This window comes from Ostrea edulis, chromosome 10 (assembly GCF_947568905.1).
Source record: "Ostrea edulis chromosome 10, xbOstEdul1.1, whole genome shotgun sequence".
Classification (NCBI taxonomy): Eukaryota; Metazoa; Mollusca; class Bivalvia; order Ostreida; family Ostreidae; genus Ostrea; species Ostrea edulis.
This window is the reverse complement of record NC_079173.1, coordinates 31,821,944-31,844,377: the sequence shown is the minus strand read 5'-3', so window position 1 is coordinate 31,844,377 and position 22,434 is coordinate 31,821,944. Positions and strand designations below refer to the sequence as shown.

The window sequence follows — 22,434 nt, the reverse complement described above, 5'->3', positions numbered from 1 at the left end:
ACAATAAATTTGATAGTGACATTATTGGTTACTTAGTCCAGTAAAAAATAATCAGGCAATCAAAATACTTTCAAATTCGCATTGCATGTATACAACCAAACTTGTATTAAATCCGCTTGTCTGTGCTAATAAAAGAGGGTTGCATCACAATTGTTCTACGTAACATTGAACATACCCATGATAGAATAGGAGTACTTTCAGTACTTTGATTTTTATTTTCATTACTTATTTTTATGTATAAACTGTCAAAGTAAGCTTATTCAGGCAGATTATTACGCAAACGACTTGACTTCCATGGGTCCGGTAGAAGACATGTATTATTATGTAATCTGTTTCTGACTTGGGTCCGGTAGGAGACACGTAATGTTTTGTAATATATCTGTACCTGACTTGGGTCCGGTAGGAGACACATATTGTTATGTAATATACATGTATTTGTACTTAGTATTTTTGATTGACACATAACCAAGACAATATATTTGACATTCTAATTTTAGAACTGTGTTTCGGATAGGTCAATAGATGTTGATAAAAAGGTGAAGATAACGAACAGTCATCAATCTCATAACTCCTATAAAGAATACAAAAAAAGAGAGTTGGGCCAATACCATCGTCGCAAACCGCGGCCAGTATGTACGATCCCCTCCCTTTGAACTGTATGCGGACTCCAGATCGCGGCTTGAGACGATGGGCAAATACGGACCCTTGGATATACCACAGGTGGGATCAGCTGTCTGGGAGGAGTAACATCCCCTGTCGATCAGTCACACCCGCCGTGAGTCCTTTTGAAAGATGAACAAAAAGTCCACTTTCGTATTGATAATATCTAAATTAAGTTAAATTATACCAATGTATACATTCTGTGTTGACATTGGACAAGCAAATCATATTCCTGTTCATGCTCAACCTCTTGTCTTTGGATTATCTTACTGTTTCATTAGCAGATTTATCTCATTGTTATTTCCATAAAAAGGGGAAGTATTCGTATATCAAAAGAGTGTATGTGTAAATAGAACTAAGTTTCATAGTCTAGGTCACCTACACGTTTGTCAATGCAGTGTTCTACGAGACAAACGTGGGGAGTCATATAGGCTACTAAGTTTCGTCATTTTGTCTCGTTGCGTTCCGTTCCGCTTAATACTAATATTGGTATTTAACTTTCAGTAGCAACAAGGTATGATATATTTATGGGTGATCTCCCCTTTTTACAGTGTCATTGTTATTTCTACCTTAATTTGTTTTTATATCAGGGGAGATCACTACGCAATTTTAAGTAGTACCAATGTATATCATTCTGGGTGATCTCCCCTTTTTACATTGTCATCACAATAAATGACAATTCACACAAGTAATGTTGTCTGTCTTACTGTTGGGTTCAGAGCAACAAGTTTCTGTGATCATTGAACGGGTATTACATAAATACTAATATTGGTATTTCACGGAACGAAAAGGATCCAGCATTGTTTTTCTGGCAAAGCGCGACAACTCTATTCTACTAGACTTAAGTACTTCACGGTAATTTTAACACTGTGCGTATACTGTAAGTGCTTGTTAGAATTTTTTAAAATGTCAATGAACATTCTAACAATAGTTATGTCCTGTAGGTAAGGTGTGTCTTTTTTCTTTTAAATATTTTTCTGTGTAAAACTACCTGCGTTACTTCACTGTTACATTGAACTTTACTGATGATAAATTGAAGAAACTCTAGACTATGAAAAAAAGAAAGATATGTGCGTTAATATCAAGAAATGTTAAATGGCTATAGTGTACATTATTGAATCATGCTAAATTATTCACCTTTCAAAATGATACCTGCATGCTTATTAAAGTTATTGTTTCAATACCTACTCTATTTTTATGTTGATAAAGGGATTGGAAGAAAAACCAAAAAATCCACTTCCGTGTTTTTATGATCTAAACTGAGTGAGATATCGAATGTATACATTCTGTGTTGACAATGGACGGGTAAAATTGTACTCAAATAATATTCCTGTGTATGTTCGACTTCTTATCGTTGGAGTATCTTCCTGTTTCGTTAGCAGATGGTATTACTTAAAAGGGGAGGTGTTCGTATAGCATACATGTATTTAGAACCATGCTTCACTCGATTTCGCTGTGTTTCGTTCCGTTCCGCTTCATACCAATATCCACTCCGATATCGGGATTTCACGGAACGAAACGGAACTAGAATTTATTTTCATGGCAAAGCGTGACAACTCTATAATATTATTACGTCTTGGTATTTCTTTCACACAACTGGTTTTGTTGTGTTGAAAAAAATATGTTAAAGCCTAAAATCAAATGTTGATATGATAAACTAATTATAATCATCTTTTACCTTTCATTCACTCCCATATTGGTACCCCAAAACTTATTCTGTTCCGCAAAATAGCAATAGCCATAAAAATATATTGGTAAAGGTTTGACGAGTACCAAGAAATTTAGTGCCCGAGCGAAGCGAGGAGGCGAGAGAAAAATTTAATAACACACTTAGTACATTTTTAAACTCTTTGTAGTTTCTGTTTCACTTATCATAACCTTTAACCTAAGCCATCAGAATTTATCTTGATTGATGCCATTTTGTACAGGCTGGGTTTGATAACTAGCACCCACAATGGAAGTTACCTGAATTCAACAGCCAAATGAGGGTTCATAGTGAGTAGTTTTCAAGCATAATTAGGGTTTTTTCAACACATTCAAATCATCTAAATATCCATGTTGAAAGACATGTATCACTTTTTTTTCAGATGGATTTAAATCAAGAATTTACAAGTAATAGTCTTTTGGATATTAGTGAGGATTTGTTTGTGGGCTTGATAGAAAATATTTCAAGCCTTTTCCAAATACCATTTCTGAAAACAGAAACAAAATGTCGGACATTCTGATAAGTGCGATTTAAAACTTTCCCTGTGTCTTTTGATTCTGAGTGTGTCGCTTTGTGAACAAAGCCCGATTTGTAGTTTGGGATTTTTCCCCCCATCAATATTCAATGTTTTATACAAATCATATTAATGAATGACACCTTGACCTTGATTATGTTCCACCATTGATAAATATTAGTTTAATCACTATAAATACAATGACATAGTTACCCAACCACAAAGCTAGGAATGGGGGTGTACCAAGTGATTGGGTATACCAGGCAAACTTCTTGTGTTCCCACAAACACGTGCTAGATACAGAGGATGTTAGGGTAACGCGATTGATCATGATTCTGAGTTATCCAGCGAAGTACGATTGTGAATTTTTCCCCGATGTCGGATATAGCTTGCAGGGTGCCCTGGCCAAGTACAGTCCCAATGGCAGCGGTGTCATGGATAATAATGATAATGATAATAATAAAATTGAGATAGCGCCTTATATACAACAAATTAGACGCTTTACAAGGGTAAGTGAGGAATGCAACAATAAAAATCAATTAGATTAAATTAAAATATGACAAAAGAGCTTATATCTGTAAAACTACCAAAATAAAACACATAATAAGATTGGTAATTAAGTGCGCTAGACCGTTCGACCATCTATCTGACTTGCCTAGATGGTCGAGCGGTCTAGCGCGCTGGTTACATGATGCTAGGAGATCTGGTTACATGATGTTAGGAGATTTGGTTCCGCAGGTCGTGAGTTCAACCCCGGGAAAGGGCGGAAGTGGGTATCCAAATAAAGTGAAATTTTCTGTGCTTTATATATATATATATATATAAACATTTTCATGCTTCAAGATAATCTTTTAAAACACAGGGGATGCTTACTCCTCTGCTATAATCAGGGGTCCGTGTTTACAATATATAATTGTATGATATATTTCAATTAACTGATTAGTTATAAATTACCAGGTTAAGCCCCGATTGATATTTGTTAATTATATCATTTTCTTGACAATAATTGTAAATATGTTTAGATATATTTTTTTAAAGATTTTACATACAGCTGATGTTATTGATATTGGTCGATATTTGTTTACATCAAATATTCATGTGCGCTACCCCTCCCCCCCCCCCTTTTTTTTTTATAGATAGAGAGTTTGACTTGAGAATGTTTCCAGATATCTGGAAGTTGACTAAGAAAAAAAGAATTGAATAGTTTTGTAAGGAGTTTTACTATTGAGTGGGATATATTTTTAAAGACCAGGGGCGATGTACCATCGGGGCCTGGTGGTTTTGTAACATTTAAGGGTTGAAGCTGATCCCAAACTTCCTGTTCTGTAATAACAAAATCACTGAGAGTGTAATTAAGTAGTGGCCCTGGTCCATGTTATGGTACATCAGGTTCATTATATAAGGTTGATATTCCAGCAAAATGCTCATTAAGTATGTTAGCTTTGTCACTAGGATGACGTGGCAGTGGCTCGCTATTATTGTTTTGTTTTGTCAAAGATTTAATAGTTCTCCACCATTTTCTAGGAGGTATGGATTTATATATTTGACCTGATGATTGGTTGTGATTATCTCCGGAAATTCGCATTTCATCAATAACTTTATTTCTTAAGAAACGATACTTTTCCCAGTGAATAGGGTTTTGAGTCCTAACTGCTTTTCTATGAATACGGTTTTAAAATTTGGGTCAAACTCAAAGGTCAAAAATTATTTATGAAATGCAAGGCTTTATCATAAGGAATCTATATACAAATGAGGAAAGCCCTACCTGAAGTAATTCATGATATATTGAATAGGTTAGGTTTTCTTAAAAGTATGTCAAACTTCAAGGACATAATGTTAAAAACTTTGGTACCACAAAATGTGCATATAAAATATGAGAGACCTATCACTAGGTAAAGCTTTGATCTCCCATTGCGGCCCTATCCTATTCCCAGGACCCCTGAATTGAACAAACTTAAATTTGAACAACTTGAAGATGATTGCATATCAACATTACTAATCATGGTACTGCGGTTGTTGAAAAGATTTTTAAAGGTGTTTCCAAATATATTCCCATGTAAATCTTTGATCCCTCACTGCGATCCCACAAGGGTCACAATACTGACAATAGGGTTCGTTTTTGCCCTTCTCTCAATTTTGTAATCTCTATGGTATTCGTGAGATTGGTCATGCTTCATTATTTTCGCTCTTTAATTTTTCGCGCATTTGACGTGAATTACTGTTGTAATGTTGCCGCGCGGGATAACGTTTAAGGTATATAGCTAAACAATTCGCACACATCAGACACGAACAATCAGAGGGGGTACTATATGGCCATTATTTGTTATCTTGTTATGCAAAATTTATAAAATATATCTTAGAAGATCCCCCATTTTTAATAGTAGCAATGAATGACATCAAGCAAGATGGCCACCGTGGTCAGATGTGTGTTAATACCTCTCCTAGTTTATCTGGCTATCAAAAAAATTCTGCTGCTTTATTCTTCCAAGAGTTAGAGGAGGATTTTACTTATTCACCTGGTTTTAGATGGCCTATATTTTAAATTCAAAGTTGTGCTTTTTGGGATGTGAAATTTTAATGACCCATTCGATGAAGTGGAAAAGTTGTGTGAGGACCACTCACTACATAGGATTTTTATATCTACTTTTATCAAATGATGTCCATTTAAACCTAGGACCAAAAGGAGCCTAACCTGGCGCCCAACAGACTGTGTAATAAGACAGTGAGAACCACTAAGAAAACCGTGCAAATTCCTAATCAGGAGGTGTGACTCCAGTATAAGTGAAAATTCAACTCACTTTCGTATCGACCAATATTTTGAGGAACTTTTGGAAACTTTACCGAAGGGAATTTTAAATGCACTTATATGTGAGAGGAATTCTATATGAATTGGATCAAATCAAAATGATGTTGCGTAAAGGTGCATTTGATGCCCTGGCCTTGACAGGCAGTAAATTGGACATCACAAAAGAAAAATCGAAGAAGTCACAGGTTATAGAATTCTGAGGAGAGATAGAAACCGGATTCGGGTGAAATATTAGTCTACATTAGAGAAAATGTTATCGTTACAAACATTAACACTGTGGATGATTTGGAAATGTATGAATTTGTGTGATCTCTATCGGGCACTTTACATCTTATCGACCTCCAGATTCCGCAGTAGACTGGGGGCGCTACAAGTGATGGCTGGACACGGCAGTATTCTATAGTTATGGGCGATTTCAATGTGGTGAAATACAAGACAAAGCGTTTAAAGACTATCATGGAAAACTTTGGATTTCAGCATCTGATGAAAAGATTTACATGTGAGACTAAAGACTCCAGTACATTAATTGATCATGTTTAAAACATGTATGTGAATAGTCCGGATAAGTTTCCTTCATCAGGAGTATTCCCAATGGGAATAAGTGACCACAGCATGATTTACGCTGCAGGTGGCAAGATTAGACCTGGTGTAAATACATGTAGTTATGTGACCATAAAATATAGAAATTTTAAAAACCTAAACGAGAGCAGTTTTCAAGAAGAACTGAATACTATTGACTGGAGTCCCCGGTATGAAATGGTGGGTATTGATGGTGGTTGAGTCTATGTGGCGATTCTCTCTCTGTGGCGATTCTAACTCTCTCTCTCTCTCTCTCTCTCTCTCTCTCTCTCTCTCTCTCTCTCTCTCTCTCAAATGAACGAAATAGCGAATAAGCACATTCCTGAAAAGAAAGAAAAATTAACTCACGATCGAAAGAATGCATAATTGATGATATACTTACAGAAATACACTTGTCAGTCTGCTTTTAGGCCAAAACACTCATGTGAATTAAGGTACTCATACTTCTGTAGTAGATAAATAGCTTAAAAATATTGGTGAAGGTAAACTTACTGGTGTACTTTTTATAGACTTACGGAAAGCTTTTTTTTAACACTTTTAACAATGTCACTCACAAGGTTTTATTATACAAACTCAAGTCCTTTGGCATATGTAATGATACTTTTGAATGGTTTAAATAATATCCAACAAATCGTGCAGAGATTTACTTAGAAAGACAGTCTATTGGATGAAAATAATGTAACTATTGGCGTTCCACAAGGCTCTATTCTAGGCCCATTGTTTTTTATTCTGTATATTAATGATTATCCACAAGCACTGAAACATTCTCCTGTAAATATACATGCAGATGATTCTGCACAACTTGTAACTGATAATAGAAAACAAAGATGTGTAAAGATTTACAGCGCAACTTATATGTTGGATTAAGCAAAGTATGAATCAAGCATAAATCTGTCTAAAACCCAATATATGCTTGTTGGATCAGCACAAAGATCATCAACCTGTCGAAAATTAAATTTAGTGGTAAACAACCATATGTCATAGAATGTGTTCAGGAGTTAAAATCATTTGGTGTTATTATCGATGAAACTAAACGATGCATCGTTAAGGATTTTTTATGCTATGACGTTTCACATATTAAATTACATATTGTTGCACTAAATGGAGCAATCCAAGAAATGTTGTAAATGTAAATAATTACACAAAACGAGTTGCAAGGGTCATTCTTAGCATAAGCGAATTTCAAACACCATCTAATGTCATGTTTACGCAACTTCAAAGTTAGCCAGAGGCAAACTATAGAACTTCTAATTCTTATGTACTGTATGTACCCGGGGCAAAAACTGTATGTTACATTATAAAGATCTTTCAGTATTTGTGGAATGCTTGGAGTCTTACGTTCTCGTACTTTAGCTTTGCTGCTAAGTGTCATTCTGGATAAGTAAAGGCCTACGTATTATTATATAACGAGAAAAATGTAAGCTTGAAAGTCATAAATAAAAACTATTTAGCGAAGTTTGAGCATTAGTAGTAAAAGACTTCACCCTTCCCTCCCTTCACGATTTAAAAAAATAAAGTCTGGGGGGAAAGTATATGAGGGGCATTGACAGTAGAGGACTCCACCCCTCCCCCCTCCACGAATTAGGATGTGAAAGACTGAAAAAACACTGCATTTCTTTCTTTCTTTTTTTTTTTTTTTTTTTGGTTTTGTTTTTGGAAGCTAACTTTCAAGATTTTCCTTCAGCTGCCCCCCCCCCCCCCCCCCGCTACTTGAAAATGGTGACACGTACCTGTGCATACAGGTATCAATGTTGACGTGCGGTCGTCGTTCAGCTAGTATTGTAATGTCATCGTACAATATTAGTGTGCGTTACCTGTCACGAGACAGGGACGACAAACCTAATATTCCTTTCAATAAAGATCTGGAATGATAGTGATTTCTAGGGAGTTTAATAGGCAATATGTAAAATGTTGACATAAATCTGCTCCAGTTTACTGTAGAATATAACGGAATATCCCTACAGGATGTTGTGATAAATCTTCAGGATTTCAATTATATTAGCACTAACAAATAAATCAGTCGGATGGGGACGGCATATCTTGCGCTACACATATTGACGGGCTTATTGCAAAGTGATTTCTAACTTATGAAAAATCATATAATACGTAGCGCGTCTTTACGTATCATTTACCAATTATCCAATTTAGCAATGCTGAAATATAGCTATTTTTATTCCATGTAACAAACAAAATATTTTACCTTGCAGATATTTTTGAACATGTCGATGAGTTGTTAAAACAGCTGTATAAATTCGCACAGGTACCTAAAGTGTGGATAGCATGTATATCTCACTGTGCATACCCACCCCCCACCCCCCACCCCCCACCCCACCCCGGCTACCCAACAAAAATAAAATAAAAATAAAATAGAATCAATGCAATATGTGATTTCCCTGCCAATCATCTTAATAAGTCATTCTGAATAAGGCAGTCCAGACCTGTAGCTACTTCCTGTAAACTTTTGAGATATTAGGAGATATTAGTTATTACGGATGGTCGTTACCCCAAATTAAAATGTATCGTAAATTATACATACATATACCCCCCCCCCCCACACACACACACACACAGGAGTATAGCAATGTTACATTACATTATATAATGCTACTTTTGTAGAGTTTTTTATACTTATTTCTGGATATAATGGGCCTCCCCTTCCCCCGGTTGTAGTGATTTTTGAAAAGGGGGATTCTACCATTAATTTTAGTTTTCAAAGGGGGGGGGGGGGGGGTCCACCCTCAAAATGCATTATTTTTACCTTCTTATAGCAAAATTTTCAATCAATAGGGGGAGGTGTTCCAACCCCCGGAACTCCCCTCTGGATCCGCCACTGCGTCTCTTGAATGCACAAGAAATAAATATTACGTACAGAATACGTTCAGTTGGAAAAAAAAATTACACCCTCCCCTTTAAAAGAGTGTTCTTCGGATCATGTGTACGTATCAACTTGTGTGTCATGAAAATATATGATAGCAATAACATTTATGTATATTATTGTAAGATCCACGCCCTATAGATCATGAAAATGAAGCGGGGGGAAAACGCATTATAACCCCGCCCCCTTTCCCCTAGGGAGTGGACAGTAATCTACAGTCTACATCTGGACTTACACGTTTAATCATTTCATATTTAGCTGATGAAATATGCAAGCATCCTTCAAAAAGCTTAATTATAACCGAGCATGTATAAAGGGGTTGTGACCTTGCATTATGATATAATGTTTTCACAGTACAGATGATGACGTTTTTTTATAGAGCTGTATTCGATATCTTACATAAACATACTCTCTATATTATGAATCCACTATTCTTTGCCGACTCATATTGAATAAATGAAGTTAATTTCAAATGTATTTAACCTGACCACCCCCATAAATGGAAATAGCACCTTCTCGGAGTATCACTACGCAATCGGAGTACTCTACTACACCCGTAATAATAGTTGCACACGCTGGTATATAGTACTTTATATGATTTCATCGTTTACAGCGCTTACAGTCCCTTTGCACGATACGAGGCGTGCAAGAGTAATATATTGATTTCTCTTTGCAGAGACAGCTATTATGTATCGTGTTTACGTGGGAAACCTAGATCCAGCCGTGGAAGAGGGAACGCTGAGGGGCCTGTTCGAGGAGCACGGTATCGCGATTGGGACAATTCTAAAGAAGAGAAACTACGCTTTTATTGACTGTGCAGATCAGTCCAACGTTGAACGAGCTATTAGTCAGTTGCATGGTAAGCAAATATGCAGTTTCTGCAGGGGCGTTGTTAAATAAAGGAGGGAAACCGGCAATCGTACTACAAGCACATGTTCATTGTGAATCATTCAAGATGGCCGACTTGTGATGAACATGTGGTATTATTTCAGCAAATTGCAGAGAAAAGGGTTAGATGATCTTTACTTTATTGCACGGGTATTTACTCTTTGTAAACAATATTGAAGGTATTTTGTCTGAATGATCTAAGGTTAAAAAATTTCGGTAGCGCTGAAAATTTGATCCAAATGCACACAGTCGTCTGCGTTCTGTATTTGTGATATGAAAAAAAAAAAAAAGCAGGTCAAAAGATTTTATGAAACAAGACTTTCTTTAAACGCATGGTGGTGATGAGAGGAATATTGATATGGTTAAATTATGTTGATATGCAAGGGCCACAACTCGTCTTCTCCATACTTGAGTGGAGAGCTATTCCCTTTTGCAGAATGCCCCCTCTCCCAGAGGGGCGTCCTGGTGATGAACTGCGTAACCATTCAAATTATAGAAAGATCTGAGTATTGCAATGAATTTACAAAGGCAATTTGCAATGCCAGTCAGTCTTGATAATCTCGGCTGAGATTCGGTTCGGCTGAAAACTTGGACTGGCGCTTTCACTGAATCTCGGAGCAGTCCTTCATAATTTATGTCTGGGAATTTACTTTCAGCTTCGCTTCAAATAAGTGATTTGATTGTTAAACAAACTCTTATCACTAATAATTTTGCATTGCTTACTGTCCAGGTTTGAAAATCCCAAAATGAAAATAGTCACTAATTTAATGACTATTTTCAGTTTGGGATTTTCATTCAAATAATGACTTCCATGACACAATATTTTATCTCCTGAAATTGAAGAGTTCCTATAGTCTGTTTTATCTAGTAACGGATACATTGTGTCTCCACATATAATCGTCTTGTACGTCACTGATTTTTAAATCGAACCATAGGAACTCTTCAATTCGGGAGATGAAATATTGCGCCATGGAAGTCATTTGAATTGAAAATTTAGTTATAGTTTATTTTATTGAATTTACAATCTTAGACGGTAAGCAATGCAGCATTAATAGTGATACAAATTTGGTTTGATAGTCAAATCACTTATTTGAAGCAAACAAGTGATGTCATCTAAGTGCACATTAATTGGTAGAACCGACCAAAGCTGAAAGTAAATTTTCAGACATGAATTATGAAGGACTGCTTCGAGATTCTGTGAAGACGTTGGTCCAAATATTCAGCGGAGCCGAATCTTCTCCGAGAAAGATTTCGGACCTTGTTGGCAAACTTGCAATCATTACGACAAATTTTTTCCTACTTAATGATATTAATATAACTCGCCTTGTTCAGAGGGTCATAAAGAACCTCAGCATTGGGGTTGTGCGATGCACTGAAAATTTCGATGCACCGAGATTCATACCATTCGATTCGATGCTCCAATTGCAAATTCCAGTTCGATTTGGTTTAGATTCTACGTACACCAAAAACAACAAATGTGGTGTCCAAGTGAAAATCACTAAAGTCTATGACAGATTAAATGTTTTGACAGTTAATAAGCGAGAGCAGTAAATCAATAAAGGAGAGATTTTCAAAGACTCTCAATTGATGAAATTGTTGAATTTTGACATATTAATGAAAACAATATCATATACATTTTAAATTGACTATAGATTTGTTTTATAATCCAAATGTTATGCTGCACATTAATATAGCATTTTAGTAGACTGTTAATGTTTTCTCATTTCTATCAAAGTTGTAATTTGCAGTTTTAAATATATATGATGTTTACAAATGACATTTTATAGTTATATAAAACTGGAATAGATTTAAAACACATTAAAATTGTTTATTATTGTGCTGTCAATAGATAAAATGGAATTCGAATGACTTGAGCTAACCCTGAATCGTCCCAGCCCTATTCAGCATACATAGGGAGTTGCACTAGTTGTAAGCCGACTTGCATCTGATACTCATTACTGATTAAGACACGAGACTAATAAAATTTTATTTTTGTCATTACTATATCCACCTTATCAAAATTATTTTCCTTGATATTTGGAGACTTTCTGCAATCAAAATGAATTTAAAAATTTTACAATTGGATAAATAATGAAAATTTTAAGTAATAGAGTTACAAGTACACAATTCTAATAGAGGTACCATATTTAGGTATTTAAGTAAATGCAATTTTTAAAAGAATAAATTCAAATTTTCTGAACTAGCCAAAACTTTGATTAAGTCTACATCAACCGATGGGATTCAATGATGTGGACTGTTTTCATCAATTCTGATTTTTGCCTGACAGGTTACTCAGTTCATTTGAAATACTGGTTAAACATTTCTTATATTGCAGCAGGTTTTACATAAACAGTAAATTCTTACCCAGCAGCAGGTTTGATATAACTAGTGCGGAAATTGAAGATTAACTTCGATCCAATTGTGAATTGCAGATTACAATCTACTTGGATCCACCATGCAGGTAGAAGCATCCACGTCCAGAAGAAGGTACCATGACGAGTTAGTGTTTGTTTTGTGTTTTATTTGTACACAGACAAGTTCGTGTTTGTTTTGTGTTTTATTTGTACACAGACGAGTTCGTGTTTGTTTTGTGTTTTATTTGTACACAGACGAGTTCGTGTCTGATTTGTGTTTTATTTGTACACAGACGAGTTCGTGTCGGTTTTGTGTTTTATTTGTACGCAGACGAGTTCGTGTCTGTTTTGTGTTTTATTTGTACACAGACGAGTACGTGTCTGATTTGTACACAGGCGAGTTCGTGTCTGATTTGTACACAGGCGAGTTCGTGTCTGATTTGTGTTTTATTTGTACACAGACGAGTTCGTGTCTGTTTTGTGTTTTATTTGTACACAGACTACTTTGTTTTGTTTCGTGTTTTATTTGTACACAGAGGGGTTAGTCTTTGTTTTGTGTTTTATTTGTAGTTGAGGACAAATGTGACATTTCTTGGTGATATATAATTTTTCATGACATTTTATGTAGTCATTTTATATATAACACTGTTAATACATGCAAGGCAGTTGTCATAAATCATCTTAAATTTAAATCTGAACGCATCCATAGTGTTGCACTGAAGTTTCCAATACCTGAATTTTTCATTTCTGTTGAGATTGGTGTGGGTTGTTTGTGGATTTTTATAATGTTTGTTCTCTGTATGCGGTGTCTATATCTTGTAGGTAATATTTATTAATTTTGGATTTATTGATCTCTCCAGTTTTTCCTGTGCTATTGAAATGACATATTTAATGGTAATTTTTTTAAACTTAAAATATAGTTTCAAAAGTTGAAATCCTACCAGTATTTCAAATTAGTATCCAGATTTTAAATGGGAAGAAAAGTGAATATACCCAATATATATATGTAGTATATATGTATTCTAGGAAGAGCAATAAAATTCAAATCCAGAACTTGCCAGTCCACATAAAGAGGGACGAAGTGGAAGCCTTAGTGTCGGGTCTCGGCAGTCTACTCAGGTGTGAACAAGGTAAGCTGCAGAGCGTCACCTGTGTGCCAAGTAAATAACAAAATGAATCTGCAGTCAGGGCCCAAGCATGAGGACACAACTTTGACTTTTGTCAAAATTTATATACTGCACTAGGGATCAGTAGTAACCAGGAGTCCAAAATAAAATATTGCATAGGATTATGCTGTTTTTGCTTGGTTCTTATTAATCTGCTTATTTCTCACACCTAAAACTGTCTGCAGCCTTTCTCCATACGTAGCCCATTGATGAAAGTATTAGATATTCAAGGATATGATAGGCTTAGTTTAGTTTAGTTGTGCCGAAACGGTTTTGTATTCAGATTGCGGTGTTATGGGGTCTAAAATAGTCTATGGGGTAAAAATTGATTCCAAAATTCAACAGATATAACTTGACAAATATGATTGGAGTCCCATTCAATGGATGTGAGGGTGGAGAACTACTGATTAATTTGTTTTGGCCTAACAGAGATCACAAGTTAGTGTGATCACAAGTTAGTGGATCTTGGAGATCTCGAGTTACTGTTGTCCTATTCTATTGCTGAGTACATGTTAAAACGGGGAGGCTGCATTGATGTAGGTGTCTTGTATTCTGAATTTTGAAATATGCAATTTTATTTCTAAAATGATTGAATTGGTATTGGATAACAAGATTTATTTGCTTTTTAAGGACCCGAGGGACTTGTTTATGTAACATTTGAAACACAAGAGCAGGCTCAACAGTAAGTAAAATGTCTTCAGTTTATTGAATAATTGTAACACAAGAGCAGGCTCAACAGTAAGTAAAATGTCTTCAGTTTATTGAATAATTGAAACACAAGAGCAGGCTCAACAGTAAGTAAAATGTCTTCAGTTTATTGAATAATTGATAAATGATTAGAAGTTGGTCGTGAAAGTCAACATACGATATACTACTAAAGATTGAAATTGTCATTTTTATTTTTTTGTACATTATAGGGCAGTTTCATCACTGAATGGTTTAGAATACCAAGGAATGGGTCTCAGAGTAAGTATAATGGGGTGATAGTAGTTTTCCACTTTGAATCGGCTCAGTGATGGAGTAATGCTCCTACAAGCTTCTCTGATGAAAGTTTATGTCTGTGTTCTTTCTAAATTTGCTAATGAACTTGGCATCCTTGATTGAAAAGGATTCAGTTTTTGTCAAATAAGGCATCACATCATTTTCCAAGTGATAAAGAAATGGTAGGAATTACAGGATGGGGCTAACAATCATTTTGAGAATGCTAAACAAAACATAAATATTTCAACTATCACAGGGGCAGGACTAAGGTGACTCAGGTTAGCAATGTGACCCATGAGTCCCTTGTCTTTCATATAATTCACCATGTTGGCGGACAAGTTAAAAAGTTTATGAACCAATGATTTTCTACATTTTTTACAAGGGTCCTGTGGCTTTCAAATTTGGAAAAAAATTTGACGTTTCAGTCAAATTGGGAAAAATCAATTTTATCGTAAATAAGTTTAAAATTCATATCAAACATTATATTATCTTTATTTTACACATCTAATTTTCTTTAACCTTCTAAAATTTTCAACTATTCTATCCAAATCATTCCTATAACTCTTTATTAAGTTTCATGTATATAATTCACATCGAATGTTTATTTTTTTCAAATACGTTATCCTTTCATGATTTTATTATTGGGGAAAATGCAAGCTAAATTGGGGGAAAAATTGGCAACTTTTAGGAGGGGAGAGGGCCGAAATTCGGTCCTAAAATAAGCCTTAAAAAATCACTGAACCCATCCCAAACATTACTCGCATTTAGTGTGTGGGCAAGTGTAAAGTTTAAACCTTGTGACCAAAGAGATAGGTATTTCTACATGTAGGAAGGCAATAAGTAGTGATATAACATAGCATGAATTATCCCAGAAGCAGGTGAACATTTGTCTCGCTACAAGTCTGGGAGTATTGTACTTTAATTGAGCAATTCAAAAGTAAAGGATAAGGGTGTTAAGATGCATCATTTTGCTTGGTTCAAGGTTGAATTGGCAGGAGGAATGGGTCATGGCGGAGGAGGAGGAAACAATCGCTTACGTAGAGGAGGACCAAGAATGGCCAATCAAAATTCAGGGATGAACCGTCAAGAACTCCCTCTCCGGTAAGAACTAGCTGTTGATTTTCTCACAATGGGAGATCCAAGTTTTACATATAAATGTATAAGGAAAATCTTTAAAAATATTCTTCTCAAGAACCATTGGGCCAAAGAATTTTACATTTACATGAAAGTTTCCCATCATAGTGCAGGTTAAAGGGACTGGTTCACGATTTTTGATAAAAATATTTTTCATTTTTGATGTTAAACATTAGAAATATAGCTCATTTAATGTTGACAGCCAAAATTTTGACCTTCTGAATGCAAGAATAAAAGTAATATTTTAGCCTTAAATTTTTACTTTTAGATGACACATTTCACCCCAAAAATGCTTGAAATGTGAAAGATATAATAATACTTAGATTGATATCCATTTCTTTTGAAAATTTCGTAAACAATAGCATACCGCAATCTTTGTTTACAAAACAAATAATAAACTCTCTAAAATGAGCTTCTGTGATGATGTATAACCTTAATTTTCATGTAAAATCTTTCAAACACATTAGACAGTAGATTTTGATCATTAAAAGTTAAAAACAAACTTTTGGGTAAAATCGTGAGTCAGTCCCTTTAAAGTTTGTAAAAATCATAGGCCCCGGAAGTAGGTTGGGGCCACAATATGGTGCGAATCTCTAAGGAAAATCTTTAGATTTGGGCCAAGGTAACTCAAGTAAGTAAGAATGCTGCAAACAAAACAATGATGAGCTAACAGTCTCGTTCGTATGAATTGAATGATTACTCAAAGACTCTGAGTTTGTTTGTGTTAGTGTCGTTGAAAGCTTTTTTCTGCCACTACCACACGCGCGCGTGCGCGCACACATCAAGAGCTCTCAATTGTTGCTGTTGAAAGGTGCTATTCTCAATTAAAGTAAGGTACCTTTTTCCCAAACAAGTGTTACATTTTCCCAATTGTCATTATCCAAAAATGTAGGGGGGGTGACACTAAGGCATGTCCGACCAAGTCTATGATAGGTCTGGTGGGGTTGAATGTCAGTTTACTAGTCTGAAGGATTGTGTTTAAAAAAAATAAACAAGATCATTATTTTATCAGTTTTTCGGCCCCAGTCCCAATAGGGATCAAAGTTTTACATGCGAATCTATAAGGAAAATCTTTAAATATGGGCCAAGGTAACTCAAGTGAGTAATGTGGCCCTTGGGCCTCTTGTTTATTGATTCAGGGTAAAGTGTGTAACCTGGAGTATTTTGAAGTTAAAGGTGTGAAACATTTTTTGGGACGCCCAGGTTCAATCACCAGAGGATGTTGGGTATAATATATGGGAAAATTCAGTAGCTTAGGTAAGCGATGTGGTCTGTGGATGTCTGATTTTGATTAGGCTGATTGTCATTCAAGGATGCTGCAAACAAAACAATGATGAGCTAACAGTCTCGTTCGTATGAATTGCATGATTACTCAAAGACTCTGAGTTTGTTTGTGTTAGTGTCATTGAAAGCTTTTAGCTCACCCCCCTAGCACCACCACATGCACACACAATCAAGAGTTCTCAATTGTTGCAGTCCCATTCTCAATTTTAAAGTAATTGTCATTGTCCAAAAATGAATGGGAGGGGGGTAATGACACTAAGGCACGTCCGACCGAGTCTACTGAATGATAGGTTTGGTGGGGTAAAATGTCAGTTTACTAGTCTGAAGGGTTGTGTTATGAAAAAAAAAAAATAAACAAGATATTTTATTTTATCAGTTGGGGGGGGGGGGGGGGGGGGGGGGGGGGCTGATTTATGGCTGCAATGTCCGAAAAATTTCTAATCCTTAATTCCGAATTTCTTTGTACGACTTTGCATGTAGATACACATTGTATTGTGATCTAACTTTACCCCTGGCTTCAGGGGGGTGTATCTAACTTTATTTACCCCTGACTTCAGGAGGGTTTATCGAACGTTATTTACAATTGGTTTCAGGAGGGTGTATCTAACTTTATTTACCCCTGGCTTCAGGAGAGTTTACCTAACTTTATTTACCCCTGACTTCAGGAGGGTGTATTTAACTTTACCCCTGGCTTCAGGAGAGTTTATCTAACTTTATTTACCCCTGGCTTCTGGAGGATGTTGCTTCAGCAGTTTTTAATTATGCAAACAAAACAATGATGAGCTAACAGTCTCGTTCGTATGAATTACATGATTACTCAAAGACTCTGAGTTTGTTTGTGTTAGTGTCATTGAAAGCTTTTAGCTCACCCCCCTACCACCACCACATGCACACACAAATCAAGAGTTCTCAATTGTTGCAGTCCCATTCTCAATTAAAGTAATTGTCATTGTCTAAAAATGAATGGGAGGGGGGTAATGACACTAAGGCATGTCCGACCGAGTCTACTGAATGATAGGTCTGGTGGGGTAAAATTTCAGTTTACTAGTCTGAAGGGTTGTTATGAAAAAAAAAATAAAAATAAACAAGATATTTTATTTTATCAGTTGGGAGGGGGGAGGGGGGGGGGGCTGATTTATGGCTGAAATGTCCGAAAAATTTCTAATCCTTAATTCCAAATTTCTTTGTACAACTTTGCATGTAGATACACATTGTATTGTGATCTAACTTTACCCCTGGCTTCAGGAGGGTGTATCTAACTTTATTTACCCCTGGCTTCAGGAGAGTTTACCTAACTTTATTTACCCCTGACTTCAGGAGGGTGTATTTAACTTTACCCCTGGCTTCAGGAGAGTTTACCTAACTTTATTTACCCCTGACTTCAGGAGGGTGTATTTAACTTTACCCCTGGCTTCAGGAGAGTTTATCTAACTTTATTTACCCCTGGCTTCGGGAGGATGTTGCTTCAGCAGTTTTTAATTATGCAAACAAAACAATGATGAGCTAACAGTCTCGTTCGTATGAAATGCATGATTACCCAAAGACTCTGAGTTTCGTTTGTATGAGTAGGTCTTGACATTAAATATGTTTCTCAGAAAATTTTCTGTCAATTGTTTTGCAAGGGTAAACTATTTTCAAAGTTGTATCCCCTCAAAAGCAAGTTGGGGTGAGTGGAGGGAATTGCGAGGTTACAATCCTGAGATAGTCACTCCACTATTGGATGAGTGGAGGGAATTGTGAGGTTAGTTCTGAGACAGTCACTCCGCTATTCGGTGAGTGGAGGGAATTGTGAGGTTACAGTCCTGAGACAGTCACTCCACTATTGGGTGAGTGGAGGGAATTGTGAGGTTACAGTCCTGAGACAGTCACTCCACTATGCTGCAGTGGCTACTGAATATTGAATTTGAATATTCTTTAAGACTAAAGATACTTTTGGTTAATTTCACAGGATGCTGGTAGGAAGCGAGTATGTTGGAGCCATCATTGGGAAACAAGGGCAGACAATTCACAATATTACATCAGAAAGTCGAGCCAGGTAAGTGTCTTTAACGATGTTTGTCTTTAGCATTCAAATACAGATCTATAGAAGGAATGAACAATTTAAGGCAGGAATAATGTGTGTAGATATTAGTAGCGTGAAATGATGATTGGAAATGAAATCCAAACACTTGTAGTGAGGAATCAACTATTCCGCCCCAGTCTGATCACTCTACCTGTATATTCAGTGTATATCGAAACGTTTTGTTATTGGTATAGAATGTATATCAAAACGTTTTGTTATTGGTATAGAATGTAGATTGGAACATTTTGTTATTGGTATAGAATGTAGATTGGAACATTTTGTTATTGGTATAAAATGAAGATTGAAACATTTTGTTTTTGGTATAGAATGTAGATTGGAACGTTTTGTTTTTGGTATAGAATGAAGATTGAAACGTTTTGTTTTTGGTATAGAATGAAGATTGGAACATTTTGTTATTGGTAGGGAATGTAGATTGGAACATTTTGTTATTGGTATAGAATAAGTAAGTCTTGAATTTTATGCTTTTTTTTTACAGAGTAGATATTCATAGACGAGACGGCCTGTCCACCGACACTGTGAGTAAATGGTTTTCTTTTACATATATGCTACACCATCCCACTTCTGTTTTTATTTTTAAAAGCTAGTTAAAAAAATACAGGGATTTTCCACTGCCTCGCATACAGCTGAGATTGGCCCCATACCCAATTGCAAAACACTTGTCAGCTTAATTTAATTGTTTGGGATCAGAATGCTTTAGAATATGCCACACTGTTCAAGTTGGGATTAGTATTGAAATGAGAAAACAATCATGATTATTTCTAGCCATAATTCCAAGTATTATCAAAAAACATTCCTAAACTAGAAGGAACTTAACGGAGATCAATGTTTTGTAATGAAATAAAAAAAACTGCTATGAGGTGGTGAGCATATCCATATGAGAGAAGATGGCATCACGCCCAAATGAAACTTTGTCATGTATTCACGAAAAGCAAGTACCATTTTATACGCCCGTCGAAGACAGGACATATTATGGTATGGCGCCGGTCGTCCGTCCGTCAGTCTGTCCGGACCTTGTGGGCAGGATACAGACTGAACCATAAGCCCTAGGGCTTTACAACTTAGAATATTTGATCACCATGATGAGAGGAAGATGTCTATTGTTTTTCAAGGTGAGAGGTCAAAGGTCAAGGTCGTAGTAATCACTTGTTAGGAAAACCTTGTGGGCAGGATACAAACCGAACCGTAAGCTCCTGGATATTATAACTTGGTATATTTGATCACCATGATAATGAATTAGCTCACAGAGGACAGTGCTAACTTCACTAAAATATGAATCCCACTAAAATATATTTTCCTTGAACAAAATCTACGGGCGTATTATGCCACGTTGGCGTTGCTCTTGTTTTGTTTTAAAGTGTTTAAATAAAATGCTTAGTAAAAATTTCATGTTCTGGTAACGATGAGGGCATGATTAGTAAAAATTTCATGTTCTGGTAACGATGAGGGCATGATTAGTAAAAATTTCATGTTCTGGTAACGGTGAGGGCATTGATGTTCTCTCAGAAGAATGAAATTACAGATCAAATAACCATACACTGCAAATTTCCTAATTCAGCATAAGTCCTTGTTAAAATTCCCTATTCTAAATGCCCCTTTCCCAAAAAGGTGTGGAAAATCCCTGAAGGAAGTAAAAAACGTTTGGTTAGATATATAGTCCATGGTTAAATTTAGTACAATGGAATGGAGGGAATGGGGAGAGAGAGTCAATTGTTCTTTGGTAGTGATGAGCTTTTAAGCTCAGGTGCATCATACATGTAGGTTTTTTATGCCCCCAAGATCAAAGATGTTTTAGGCCTCTCTGTCATTCTGTCCACAACTTTAACATTACTTATAACTTTTGAATGATGAGTGATAGGGATCTCATTTCATTTGTGCATTCCTTGTGACAAGATGTTTCTTACACCAAAGTTTTTGACTTTGTGACCACGAGTTCCACCTATTTAAGGAATGGCTTTCATATTATGTATATAGATTTCTAAATAAGATCTTTTGTTCAAAGTCAGGATTTTTGACCTTGTTACCTTGACTTTGGGATTTGACCTTTCAAGACTTGCTTTGCTCCTAACTTTTGAATGTTGAGTGATAGGGATCATGTGACAAGGTTCTTCTTTTAGTGCCATTGTTTTTCTCCTTCTGACCTTGACCTTGGAATTTGACCTACTTTTAAGAAAATTTAATCTAGCCAATAACTGCTGAACTCTTCTAGGTAGGGCTTTTATATTTTGGATATAGATTCCCTATGACAAGTCTATTCATTTGTGTCTTTGCTGCCATATTGAGGACATAGTGTTTCACAAACACTTCTTGTTTCACTGGAAAATCATTTCGCATGTCAGCAATGAATTCCATTAGTAAGCTTGAAGTATATGTACTCTGCACCAAAAAAGCCATAAGGAAATAGGTGTAAATTTTCAGCAAAGCTTTTTTTTATTGTTTATTCTATCATTCCTTCAAAATTAATTTCTGGGAGTGGGGCGGAGTTGTTTGTATAGCAAGAGCAATTGCATTCGAATGGAATTCCCCCATGTACAAAAGAAACTGGACTATGATAAAGGATAACAACTTTTCAATCGCAACTAAGTCCCAGTAACAATCTTTGAAATAACCAGGGGCCTGGAGAAATCACGAGCAGGCATGTAAACTGCTTCAGCAGTAGTCCGATGGGCATGTTTAATTTTGTGTAAAAAAGTCATTTTCCTTTTAATTATTGGACATTTATACTATAAAGTTAATTCATACGGTCTATCAATCTCTTTGAGAATGTTACTTGGGTACCTCCTGCAAAATAACGCTCTCTAGTACAACTCGACAGTTAATGTATAGATCATAGTCGTGCAGATGTTTTTAGTAAAGCGTCAACATGTACTATTAATACCGAGTAAACATGCTTAATTCACACAGATGCAGCATGCACATTTGCTCTAATGATACCGGGCCTAAAATACAGTGCTGCGGCAAAGCTGGGTAAAAAATAAAACAAATACACAAACCCCAGAGCCTAATGAACATAAACAAGAATATGAAAAACGTTGGAAACGGGAAGTTCACTGGCAAAAGGATAAAGTGATTAACATAACGTGTTATGATCGAACAAACTCGGACCTTTTTCTGGATCTTTTTATTTTATTGGGCATGTTAATTTTTGTTAGGGCAGGTGAAATTGATAAAATACCTGCCTGAAGGGCATGTATTCAGTGGTAGTTTTCATGAAGACTGCTGAGTGCACAGACTTGGTTTTTTCCCCCCAAAAATATTTTATCAAGTAATTCTATGGTATATGATGGAAGGGGGGGATTCGGGCATTTGTACATTGTAAATATGTGGTAGAATACCTGTGTTTTCATTCATTGATATTGGTATAAGATGGAGGGGGGAGGGGATTTGTTCATTGTAAATATGTGGTAG

At 36.0% G+C, this 22,434-nt stretch overlaps 1 protein-coding gene across 6 annotated transcripts in view; it reads left to right on the top strand.

Annotated features, from left to right (window-relative positions):
• The first annotated feature begins 9,566 nt into the window (after positions 1-9,566).
• LOC125665787 (insulin-like growth factor 2 mRNA-binding protein 2) overlaps positions 9,567-22,434 on the top strand; it is a 31,938-nt gene continuing 19,070 nt past the window's right edge. For 2 of the 6 annotated variants that reach the window (XM_048898665.2, XM_048898663.2), the window contains exons 1-9: positions 9,567-9,717; positions 9,816-9,998; positions 12,460-12,526; positions 13,408-13,511; positions 14,178-14,229; positions 14,465-14,513; positions 15,511-15,629; positions 18,895-18,981; positions 19,505-19,544. In XM_048898665.2, coding sequence (XP_048754622.2) covers positions 9,639-9,717; positions 9,816-9,998; positions 12,460-12,526; positions 13,408-13,511; positions 14,178-14,229; positions 14,465-14,513; positions 15,511-15,629; positions 18,895-18,981; positions 19,505-19,544 — 780 coding nt within the window. In that variant the 5' untranslated portion in view covers positions 9,567-9,638. Of the gene's footprint in view, positions 9,718-9,815; positions 9,999-10,046; positions 10,150-12,459; positions 12,527-13,407; positions 13,512-14,177; positions 14,230-14,464; positions 14,514-15,510; positions 15,630-18,894; positions 18,982-19,504; positions 19,545-22,434 lie in introns of those variants that run through there. The other 4 variants (XM_048898670.2, XM_048898664.2, XM_048898666.2 and 1 more) reach the window with 3 other exon arrangements.